General features: G+C 38.3%; 1 protein-coding gene and 1 long non-coding RNA gene across 3 annotated transcripts; one reads left to right on the plus strand and one right to left on the minus strand.

The window, feature by feature from the left end:
* Positions 1-6,316: 6,316 nt before the first annotated feature.
* LOC138928022 (uncharacterized) lies at positions 6,317-9,529 on the minus strand. Its single transcript, XR_011444483.1, has 2 exons — positions 9,380-9,529; positions 6,317-6,611 (listed from the first exon to the last, which is right to left on the minus strand). It is a non-coding gene; the product is annotated as an uncharacterized lncRNA (long non-coding RNA).
* Mapmodulin (acidic leucine-rich nuclear phosphoprotein 32 mapmodulin) lies at positions 6,406-12,391 on the plus strand. 2 transcript variants are annotated; one of them, XM_070284045.1, is made up of 7 exons: positions 6,406-6,500; positions 6,744-7,115; positions 9,769-10,145; positions 10,208-10,287; positions 10,471-10,794; positions 11,073-11,315; positions 11,388-12,391. In XM_070284045.1, exons 2-7 carry the CDS (start codon positions 7,068-7,070, stop codon positions 11,429-11,431), a joined length of 1,116 nt encoding a protein of 371 aa, XP_070140146.1. In that variant the 5' UTR covers positions 6,406-6,500; positions 6,744-7,067; the 3' UTR covers positions 11,432-12,391. The 2 variants fall into 2 exon arrangements, with proteins under 2 accessions (XP_070140146.1, XP_017019971.1); XM_017164482.3 differs by lacking the exon at positions 10,471-10,794.
* The last annotated feature ends 38 nt before the right edge of the window (positions 12,392-12,429 follow it).

Raw genomic sequence — 12,429 nt, forward strand, 5'->3', positions numbered from 1 at the left:
TCTGGACAGGCAAACACGTGCGTCACTGAAATTTTATGTTTACGCCAACGCCTAGCCTGGGAAATAAAGTTAAATAATGTGAAAAGTAAGCTTAAGTAATTTTATTATAAGTTTTTATACAACAAAATCAAATTAACATGGATTTTAATTATATTAAATACACTTGAGAGTATGAATTTAGTGAAAATAAATATTTTAAAGAGGGAATTACTTAATATTCTTGGTTTATTAATTGAATTAAACTTCATTTGTTTTATAATACATTTATAGGTAGCTAAAAAAGCTTTATATTTTTATAAATCATAAAAATCCGCAATTTTCCTTTTAAAAAAATAATCCACACTTTAATGCAAATGATTTAAATCAATTACGAGCCATGAAAAAAGTAATAAATCATTCATACGCTCTGTGGGCTTGCCGGACGCCGAGAAGTATGCAACGCGGGAATTGCAAGCACGTCCAGGTGTCGACAGAACAGGTGTCAAGGTGCTAAAATGCGTTGAAGCAGCTGCGGCAGATGCCGCCGGCGACGACGAAACGACCCACACGAAGGATGTGGCGGAAATTTAAATGAAAACGGGTGGAAAAAAATAATCAGAGAAAATAAACGTTAAAAAAAAAAGGAAAAGAAAAATGTGCTATGGCCAACCTCTCATAATTGGCTCTAAGTGGCTTACTTTATTAAAGCCAATTAAGCACAAACTTCTGCTAAATGGAATTCCCCGCCAGACAAGCCATTTAACTGCAACCGAAACTCGATTAAAGTTAACGAAGAAAATAAAATAAGAAATGAAAATGAAAAATACGAATTGCATACAAATATAATTGGAAAATTGTCTAATTGGTTCAGCGCCGGCAAAGTTAACAAGCTTTGCCATCAGCTAATTAAACTTTGCAGATTAAAAACACACAGAAGAACTTCATCAGCTCAATCTCGACGGAAGGAAGTTGTAGTTTCTTCCTTTTCCTTGAAAGGTTTACACAAGGCTCCCGCCCTCAACTTCCTGCCAAGGCGAAATATTCTCAAGAAGCCTAGTAATTCATGCTTGGCGGAGTGCAAAGGGTTTGAAGTTTGGCGCAGTTTTTGGCTAAAAGGATTACACACCGAATTAGGATATTCGGTGTATGCAGAATAACAGTGGTAATTAGGGGATAAAATTAGAGGAGTTTTCTTGAATGTTTTACACAACTTTCTAAGTTTTAGCTTCTAAAAACAATTTGAGAAATATTTTCAAGATATTATCGTAAGGCTTGAGCCTTAAAAAATAAGGATTAAAAATGTATTTAAGATATTTGCAAATAAGAAAAAAAAAGTTTCAAGTTTTCCTGTTAGAAATATTACAAAAATACCATTTCGATTACTAAAATTGGAAATATTACCCTAAAAATACTACAATTTATTTTAATTGTAGTAAATAAATTTAAAAAAAAAAACTTTAAATCAAAAATATTTTCTAGATTTTCATTTCTTTTTCTAAAAATTGATATGTATTATCCTCAATTTTTCTTCATAAAACACAAAAATATTGCCACAAATAAATTTTAAAAATGTACGAAATAAAAATTATAAATTATTATTTCCCCAAACATTTAAACAGCCTTCAAATTCTCAATATAAATTCTATAAAATTGATTTATTACTCTCTCGTGCCAAACAAAAGAGTATATATCTCTATATTTATTCATTAATTCCATGGAAGCTATCATCAATGTATTTTCATAAGCATTCAACCGAAAATCCTTTTTGTTTTTACACAGAATATACCTATATTTATCTAGGAAATTCAGTGCGCTTCACTACCTACGGATGGATATAGATGTGAACGTGTTCATAACAAAAAATATACAAAAATTCCACGAATCAAATCCCTTTAATAGGTGAATCCAGAACAGAAATCGCTGCATACACACGTTAACATAATTATGGAACACACACAGTCGCTGCGGCCCAATCAATCATACGCAGCGTGAGCCGCCTGACATTTTTGCCAACGGGAAGGAAGACCAGACATGATAATCACACACACACACACAACAACAACCTTTGAAATGCAAATCGAGGAAAATTCACCCAAAAGAAAATTCAGCATACGTACTCACCTTTCTACTGCTGCGGGATGGGGGTGATGATGTGCCGCCGATTGACGATGTTTGTTGCTTGCTGCCTCAGTTGCCTGTTGCTGGTTTGTTCTATGCTGTGTTATCAAATCAAATTCAACAGAAATTTATTTGCAGGAAAACCCCAAAAATAAAAAAGTACAACAACAAACAGGACCACAAACAGTCTAGGGAATGGGAAAGAGCAAAAAGAAATGCGTAACCGTAACGAAATTTCTTGCGAGACGCGTGTCAAAAAAGAAGTTGAATTGTGAATATGTTATGCACAGAGAAAAGCGGGCTTAAATGGGGATTTTTTAAAATTTATTTTAAAGAAATTTTAAATTTAAAGATTAACAACATTTTCTTTGTACTCAAGCTCTATTTTTTTAGTTATGATCTTTTTTGCATTAAAATTCTCAACTGGTTCTAACTGCCCTTAGGTTAAAGATGGGGCTGTAAAGTTTTGCAAGTTATGGGTTTTTTTTGTAAATTTACTATTTATAAATCGGGCATTAAAATTCAATTCAAATTTAAACAAAAATCTCTCTAAATGAATTCTGATATTTCCCTTAACAACGTATTTTTCTCAGTGCCCGAAATTCATTCACACAGATACACAGCCTCTGCGATTGTGTGTGCATTACATATGGTAATTTCGTTGGGATTTCCACAATTTCTTTTTCTCGGCTTTTTTGGGGGGCGCAGGGTCAGGCCTTTGCTGATGGCCAGATTATAATCGTATTTTTCAATCTGAATTGAATTAGCTGAGATTTTTCATTTCTCTTTTTGCTCGTATTAGAATTTATGGTAGCCGCTTTAACACTTTTTTTTCTTTTTTTTTGAAATCACAAACATGTGTCGCAAAAATAAGAAATCACTGAAAATTTTTGTTTTATTAAAACATGTGCCAAAATTCAGCTTGCTGTATGTGTATATTTTTTTATTACTTTTATAATTTATGTCTTTAGGTTTCTTAATAGGATTTTTTGAATTTGAAATTCGAATTTTTCACTTGTTTTGTGGCAACAATGTTGCTGGCAACTTTCGCGCTTTTGCACTTGAACTAGTTTCCCGTTACAAGAGTTTTCAATTTTCCTCCTCACACACACACACAAACACACACAGAGGAGAAGATAAATCCACTGATAAGAGTTTTTCGCTTGGACTCGATCTAGGATCCATCCGCTATACCTTTCGCCACGTCCGACTTTCAAAGCCACTCAACAGCAACTGTTGCAAATATCGAAAAGGCAACTTGTGGCTGCTGGCTCGGCGTCTGCTTTTCCTCGCTGCCAACGCACTATGGAGTAAATTACCACTTTCTCTGCCCAAAACCAATTTTAAAATTTATTTGATGGTTAGCTTTAAAAATAGAAATAGGAAATTGATTCTAAAAATACTTGTGTTTAGTGTATTATAATATTCAAATTAATATGCATTAAAAAACCAAAAAAAAACGATATTTTTATTGAGAAAAATATTAAATCCTTAAGAACTGACGGTGCCACTATCATTTTCTTTCTTTTTTATAAAAAAAAAATGTTACTTAGTTTTAAATAATTTATTAATACCACACAAAGTGTTCTGTTGTCCCATAGTGCGCTGCGCCGTCACAGCATCTCTCTCTTTGCCGCCCGAGCTTTTCCCGACGATTTTCCCGAGAGCTTTTCCTCGCACCACGGCAAACTGTTGATTGGTCTCCGTAAAAATGTGCGGTTCCCAAGGAGGAGAGAGAGCGTGTCCAAAAAAGAGAGAGTCTATCTCGCGTGTGGCATCTCCGGGCTTACTTAGTTAATTAATACCCATTCAGACGGCAGTAAACATTAGTTAGTTGCTGTTCATGGCTTCTAATAAGACCTTAAAAATGGTATTACGTTTTTTTTCAGGGGAATTCAAGGGGTAAAGATAATTAAATACAAACAATAATGGTGTCTTTACTGGATTCTAAAATTGTTTATTTTTGTTTATTTATTTAGAAAGAAAAGGCTTTTTCCGGAAGAAGGATTGTACTCCTAAAAGGACTTTAACATTTAATGTAGTTTAAAGCTAGAACCAGTTGGGAATTCTAGTGAAACTCAAGCGATTATAAAAAAATATTTTTTAATGCTTCTATATTATAGGATATTTTTATAAAATTATAATAAATCTTTTCAACAAAATTTGTTTCCTTTTCGATTGGCAAATTTAATCGATAGACAAATCCAAATGGACAACCAACCGCCTTCTCCCCTAATTTATTTTCATTCCTGTTTATTTGCAAACGAACTCCCACAAAAGCCATTAAGACGGATGTTTACCAAAGCAACAGTTACCAATGTTAACGTGCCACACAAGGGGCATGGGAAAAGCTCCCAGTGCGGCAGAGCATAGAATATCCTCCTATTTAGAGACCACAAATAGATGGCACACTCGCAGAATTAACGCTCTTTTAATAGCTTAGGCTCACGGCAGGCACATCCTTGCTTATCGATGATGATGATGATGATGATGGTGCAACCCATTGCTGCCACTGCTGCTGCTGCTGCTGCTGAAGGACCTCTGCACCCGATCCTGACCCACACGCCAAGCGCTGACTACCGATTTTCCAATTGCCACCTTTTTATGACTATCCCCAAGTGGAGCGAGGACACACGTTTGGCAAATTTGCGGAGGCGGCAGAAGGACGAGCGAACACCTGACTAATTGATACGCTCGAGGGTGCAGAGAGAGAAAATATATGTAAATATTGATAAGGATACTTTATTTTATAGAATATTTAAATAATAATAAGAAAATAAATAATAAGCATCATGAATTTAAAGTAAAAGCAGAAAATCGTAAGTTTATTTAATGAGAAATACACCTTGATCTTAATTCTAAAAATTTGTTTAAGTTTTTTAAATTATTATTTTTTTTTACTATATTATTATTATATATTTTAGACAGAAAAAACATTTTCAAAGTGTAATTTGAAGTCATTACCTAGTTGTATTTATTTATTTCAATTTTTTAACTTTATACTTTCCATTTTCTTTCAGTGTAAGATTGACTCAAGTAATTTTCCTTCTTTGATACTGTAAAAACAATTACCTGTGTATACCTTAAATGTCCGTAGGTGTGCTTGTGCTTTCCTTGGTGTACATTAAGCTCACATTAAAATAATCACAGGGGGAGGGACGCCAGGAAGCTGGCAGGATAAACGAGGCGAGGAAAATCAAATTGAGACGTTTACTTTATTTAAAGCTGCGCCAAGTTCAGGGACGCCTCCCTTGCCACCTTTGTAAAGTCCTGTCTAACCATGTCAGGGCAAGGTTAACTTATCAACTGCCTGCGTTCGTTGACTTCGTCACACACATAGTAACTTTAATTATGCTGCAAAGCTATTTTCCTGGACTTTTCGCTTGACTAATTAAGGCATCCGTTGCGCCTGTCGTCCTTCGTAGCGGTAATCCTATATATCCTAGAAGCGACCCCGGTGCTGAGCTTCAGTTTACCGCTGGATGCACGCGCATCTGATGATGGCGCATTATTGCGACCGCGCGGCTTCAGTTTTCGCACTAATGTTTATGGGCAGCCGGGATATCCTGGTCGTAATCGTCCGTGTCCTTCACACAAAATGCAAATAGAACAGAACACCAAACAGCAAAAACAACAAAGGTAACGGCCAAAAGGAAGTACAAGTTTAAAAATTTCACAGCTGAAAACTAGTAGATGACAGCTGTGACACTTGGGTGAACCACACAGAAAGCTAGGTGATATGGAATGGGTTGGCATCACTGGTTGCCGGAGCGAAGACTCGAACCATAGACATATCCATTATAAAAGAATTTTATTTTATTATCTAATAACATTCTTATTTTAAAACAAATTTCTTATTTTATTGTTAAATGAACTATTTTTAATATCTAAACAATTTGGATTCATGCATTTGTTAATTTTACAAGTGTATTTAAGACTAAACTGCTGGCTTTTTTTAGTAGACCGTTACCCTGATCAGGGGTTTCCCCTCAGATTTTGTATTTTTCTGATAAATATTTTTAGGTGTAGGGGCTTTTTTAAAGCTTGTATTATTTACATTTTATTAAAAATCACAAAACAAAATTTCAAATCTACACAAAAAATTAACTGACTGGTGGCTAGATAAATTAAACACCTTAATTATTTTTCCCACAGCTTTTGCATCACCCCAAAGTTTCCACAACCTCGTAAAAAAATAAATAATAAATTCAGAAATAAATTAATTTTTTGAATTTAGCGGGGAACTTGGATTTTTTAGGAACACATTTCATCTTTTTGAGATTTTATAGCGAGAAAGCCAAATCTGCATCTGGCAACACTGCTAGTGTGTGTTGCTTCTTGTTGGTTGTTGAAAATACAATTAAAAATTGATTCCAGAGTATTTAAATATTCAGCATCGCCAGGTAAGTCCGTAACCGATGCAGCGGCATCTCCTCAAGCCGGAAAATGTAAATTGATTCGGCCTAGCCGCCGAATTAACGCGGAAAAGGCCGTTTGAAAAAGCGCGTCATGTTCTGGAATATCGAGGGAAATGCGTTACAATGCAATCGGTTTTTGCGAGTGCAGTTGCGGTTTGAAACTCCCAAGACAACTACTAATTTTTTCTATTGTTTTTTTTTCTTCTTCGCTTCACCTCCCACCCCCAGCACCACCTTGTTTAGCAATAAAAAAGCAGCGCGGTGGCGGCATCGAAAATACCGAAAGAAGCACAAAAAGAAAAATTTGCAAGGCACACTCAGCTGCGTCTGTGTGAGTGAGCGTGTGCGAGCGGAGCGCGCGTGTGCTTGTGTTAGTGTGTGTGCGAGTGCGAGTCTTTTTTGCCTTTGGTGCGTGCGCTGTTTTTCGAAGGGAGCCAGCCCCATCAACAAAAAAAAGGAGGAAAATTCACGTATCCGTAAACTTGCAAGACGGAGAGCGGAGACCGAGTGAAAAACAACAAACAAACAAACCCAGGACCCAGTGCAGCTGCAATGGAGAAGAGAATAGAATTGGAGCGACGCGCACGCAAAGCAAATCAGGTAAGTTCTGAGAAAAACGCGCCACGGCTTTTGTTTTGGCATTACACAAATCTTTTTCGTTTGAATTCCGCTGCGTGCCTATGTGAGAGTGCGAGAGTGCATCAACAGCGACAACAACAACTGCGCCATCATGTAAATCTAGTTTCAATTTGTGTCGACGCCATATAAAAAACAGAAGAGCTCTGGATGAAGAAGAAGAAGAAGCAGCAAAGTAACAGAGCGGCATCAACAAGAACAGAACGAAAAAAAAAATTGATCGCCATAAGCAAATTCTACACACATGCCATGGCCTCTCCGCGCCTGCTTCTGTGTTTGTGTCACATACACGCCAGTGTTGCCATGTGCGCGCATTTTTGCGCCTTCCCCCTTTTCGTGGCTTTCATCCCAAATCGGAACTTTTCCGATTTCCAATTATTACAAGTAGTCATAAGAGAAACGAAAATGTGCATAGAGCTGGTGATTTTTAGTCACCTTTGGTCGGCCAATCGCCAGCGATCTTTTCGCACCTGAAGGTGTATAAACGCCACAGCTGGCAATGCCACTGCTGTGGGTTCTTGTTCTTGCTTTTGATTTCGTCGGCGTTGTTGTTGTTGTTATTGCTGCCGGCCTTCAATTGTGACAAACACGGCGGCAGCGGCAACATGTGTTTGTGTGCGTTTGCGTCGTGTGTGTTTGCTGCATGTTGTAATTTCAGGTTATTTGATACCAAAATGTATCTATAACAACATTATAGCGCGCGGCGCGGCGCATCATCCGCACAAATACGCACAAGCGACAAACACACATACACACGGCCATGTGTTCATGCACAATCAAGAAAACTTATGCACAAAATAGTCGACACATACAAACATATGAAATTGACTGCGCAGTCATAATACTTTTATGCTGCCTCCCACCTCCCAAGTTCGCCACCTGCCTGCCCGCTATCTCTAGCCATCCCGCTCTCCCGGCCGCCGCATGCAGCGCAAAAGAAGTGCAGGCGAAAGACAAAGCCAGGCCGTCGCTACTGCCACTGATTAATAAACATGCGCTCTGCTCTGGTCGGGCCCCGGCCAGCCTACTCAATCTCAATCGGCGGTCACCCGGCCACCCAAGCACCACCCACACCCACCCATCATGCACAACAGAAACTACGTGAGCAAGGCAGCAAAACAACGAAACAAGAAAAAGAAAAACACGAAAACAGCAAAGCATACATACTCATACGCGCCTAAGCCAAAGCCAAAAGCTGTGTGCATTCATTCTCACTCATTTAACCGAGATACAGTTGAAATTCCATGGCGTGAACCGTCCCCAAAGCGATGTTCCATCGTAACTTGTAAAAATTAGAGGTTGTTGTTGGTTTCTCAAGTATCCCCTTGAATATTGTTATACATTTTAGTACTTATAAAAGCCACTTTTAAAAGTATGAATAATGACACACTAGGGACCAATAATTTAAATTTCATATCAGAAGTTTTGAGAAAAGGCTTATCAAGAGCTAATAAGGTTAAAAACACAATTTAAAAAAAAACGATCAAAGAATGGGGAATACTTTTAAATATAATTTTCAAACATTTTTTGTTACTCAATTTGGTAATAACATGTTTTTCTGATTTTTTGTTCGCTTATTAAATCAGTTTTTAGCCTGGTAACCTCCCAGTTAAGGTGTCTGAATATTTTAATATGTCAATTACCTTAAATTGACCTAAAACTTTACCTGATATCTTGTAATTACAACTTAGTTGCTCTTAAAGAAGTTCCCCTGTGCCAACATAACTGTTTCTCGGCCAGACAGAGACGGACAGACCGGACTCTCGGGGAGGCAACCCAGCATCTTGTTGTCTCGTAGTGGCAGCGTGACATATTGATAATTGGGTAATCTCAAGTGAACTTGCACAGCCTCCAACGGCCATTTATACGTTTGTAGCTTATCAGTCGGTCGCCCCCCACGCCTCTTCCCCGCCCCCAGGCACGCAGCGCAACAACTACTACGTCACGGTCAAACATGTTGTTGTGACTGCTACTGCCGGCATGTTTCGCTCTCGCTCCCACCCCCGCCCCCGAATCCATTTTGTTTGCTGCTCCTCTCTTTGCTCTCTCTTCGCGTTGCCCAATTTGCGCATTCTGCTTTGTGGCGAGGCACACGCACACATACACACGCTAGCACACAGACACACATTTTTTTCTTTGTTTCTGTTGGTTACATAAACGCGCGTTGCACTGTTCGCAGCCTCCATTTTGATGCGCAATTTGGCGAAAGTACAGCAGCAATTGTTTACCAAGTCGTTTGTTGTTGCGCCAATTTGGTTATTTAGCATGTAATGTCGATTTGAACCTCAAGAAAAAAAATTCTCGGCGTTTGATCGATTTTTGCGTGTGTATTGTCTCCATCTTTTTTTTTGCGTTTGCTTTCAGTGTTGCCAGCTGAAAATTTGGCTTTCCCCCTAAAAAATCTTGAAAACATTATCGATATACTTATTCTTGGCGACTCAACCATCGATAAAAAGCTGTTCTGTAATCGATAATCGAAGACTTTATTTTATAAACAAATTGGATTTAAGTACATACTCAAACCAGAATAGGGAACTTGGATAGGATTCAATTAAAACAATTAAAATTTAAATTTAAAGCTTGTATTCTAATTTATTATTGAATTCTATTTACACAGATCACAGAGCTGAATCTGGACAACTGCCGGAGTACAAGCATCGTTGGCCTTACAGACGAATACACCGCCTTGGAATCGCTCAGCTTGATAAATGTGGGCCTCACCACCCTGAAAGGTTTCCCCAAGCTGCCCAACTTGAAGAAGCTGGAGCTGTCCGACAACAGGATCTCGAGCGGCCTCAATTATCTGACCACCAGCCCCAAACTGCAATATCTGAACTTGTCCGGCAACAAGATCAAGGATCTGGATGCCCTCAAGCCCCTGGAGGAGTTCAAGAATCTGGCAGTGCTCGATCTGTTTAATAACGATGCCACCCAGGTGGAGAATTACCGAGAGAAGATCTTTAAGATGCTGCCGTCGTTAAACTTTCTCGACGGGTGAGGTTTCTTTTATTACTATTTTAGAGAGTATATTATACTAATTTTATAAATGATTTCAGCTTTGATTGCAACGACGAGGAGGCGCAATCCGACGGCGATGATGATGATGAGGTCAATGGCAACGATTCCGAGGAGGAAGGTGTGTATTTCGAAGGGGTTTTACTAGTTACAACGCATCTTGGCATATCAGGGAAGGATCTACCACCATTTTAATGCTCATTGTCCGTCTGCTTAGCTCTTAAATAGCTTTTCATGGGTCGCAGCTTTTGTTTAATCTCAAAAAGCAAGCTTAAATCCAACAATGGCTTCTGTCGCCTTTCAGATAAGCGCAGTGCCTTCTGTTTGAACGGTTTAGAAATCGATTTAGACGAGCTCGAGGCTCTGGAGCAGCGGGTCAAGGCCAAAAAGAGTTTGCAGAACAAGCCTCCGCCTCCACAAACGGAGAATGCAGATCAAGAAGTAGACGAATTAGATGAGTATCTGAAAGAGTTGCAGTTGAGGGAAGCCACAGCTGCCGCTGCTCCTGCTGCCGCCGTTACAACCAACGAGCAATCTGTGATAAGGCCCACCCAAAACCCACCCATAAGCTTTGCCATTCTTCTCTATTGGTTCCTGGCCATTCTCAATCTGGCCAATGCCACATATTGTAAGCATGGCTTGAATTTCGAACTTCTCTAAAGCGAAAATGATGAGGGAAGTTTCCTAAAGTATTTCTAGTTTACTTAAAAATTCTCAGCTAGAAATCAAATTTCAGGCCTTGAAAGGGTCGAAATTTTGGTCAACGAAAGCCTAAACAGTCAAATGTGTTGTTCTAAACGTTAAAATCTCCTCTCAGAATTATTTAAAATGTATCTTAAATTCAATTTAGGGAAGTTCGAGTATGAAAAGTTCTATTTAAAGCAATATTTCCTCTCATTTTTGCAGTTTCCGGCGATGATGATGACGAGGAGGGTGACAGCGATGAGAGCGAGGAGGAGGATAATGGCGAGGTGTCCTTATCGGAGGTGTACAATGACGATCTGGAGGAGGATAACTCCGATTGGGAGGAGGGCGAAGGTGCCGAGGATGATGAAGATGAGGATTCCGATATTGATGAGGCCGATGGTGAGGCAAATGAGTCCGCGGCATCAGTAAATGCCAATGACAAGGATGGCGAGAAGGCAGGCGGTAAGTTTTTTGAATAATTCAATAATTTTAAAATAATGAATTAATTCTAAATCAATTTCTTTAAATTTTCAGACGAGTCGCAAGCCCGGGGCAAGAAGAGAAAGCACGATGGTTAAAACTCTTGATCTGTCGCTGTATCGTCTTTGTACGTTATAAATTTAAATATATACAACCCACAAAACACACAAAACAACACACACACACTCAACACACACATCATATTTTGATAGTAAAGGAGACCCACAACTTGTTTCTCTAAAATGTAAGCTAAAGTGGAGTGAAAATAATACAAAATCGACGAATAACAAAACACAGAGAGAGAGAAGAAGTCGGAGCAAAATGAACGTAATAATCAAACAAACAAAGCAAAAGAGCAGAAAAAATGATAAGTTTAAGCGACAACAACCAAGAGGAACCAACCAACCAATTACTATATAGCCTCATCCCGAAACCAGAGTTCCAGTTCCCCCGTTTGAGCCCCCCTTTCACATCAGTTGTAAAGTTGCTTAGCCCTAGGTTTATCAAGTATATACATTTATAAACTGTACAATTTGTAACCCTCTTGCGTCTCTTGCTGTCAAATTTTAAAGCAAAAACACTCTTTTATTTTTTTTGTACAACTGCTGCTTTTGTCAGACGTTTTATTCGATTTACAAATATTACTGCTAAGAACTTTGAACTAACTCTTAAGTCATTCCTTCTTTTCAATACGGATATAAGTTGTAAGCAAAATCTACGCATAGAGCTCAATTCAAATCACGTTTTCATTGTTACACCCACCCACCCACAAATCTCTTATTTCCGCTCTCGTAACCGTGTTCCATATTTCTCCATACGGAAATCGTTTTCCTTTATGTATTTTTAAGAAATTTCTACCTTCACCGAAACCCAAAAATTGTTTCCACTTTTTCAAAGGCAGTAGCATGTTTTTATTTTGGGACATGATTTTTCATTAAATAAACAAAGAAAAAAAAGTAAAAGGCCCCAAAACGTTAATTTAGCGAGATGATGAAATGTGTCTGTAAGAAACCCCCCAGCCCATTGAAACTGAAATACATAAACTAAATCATTTTAAATGGTTTCTTTTTAATGGGAACTTGGAATTGAATATTTA

This window comes from Drosophila kikkawai, chromosome 2R (assembly GCF_030179895.1).
Source record: "Drosophila kikkawai strain 14028-0561.14 chromosome 2R, DkikHiC1v2, whole genome shotgun sequence".
Lineage (NCBI taxonomy): Eukaryota > Metazoa > Arthropoda > Insecta > Diptera > Drosophilidae > Drosophila > Drosophila kikkawai.

What these genes read in the sequence shown, in the direction of transcription:
- Mapmodulin (XM_070284045.1), top strand. Translation starts at nt 7,068, where the DNA reads ATGGAGAAGAGAATAGAATTGGAGCGACGCGCACGCAAAGCAAATCAG. An exon ending in GCGCACGCAAAGCAAATCAG is followed by an intron (nt 7,116 to 9,768) that starts GTAAGTTCTGAG and finishes CTATTTACACAG; the next exon opens with ATCACAGAGCTGAATCTGGA. An exon ending in CAACGATTCCGAGGAGGAAG is followed by an intron (nt 10,288 to 10,470) that starts GTGTGTATTTCG and finishes GTCGCCTTTCAG; the next exon opens with ATAAGCGCAGTGCCTTCTGT.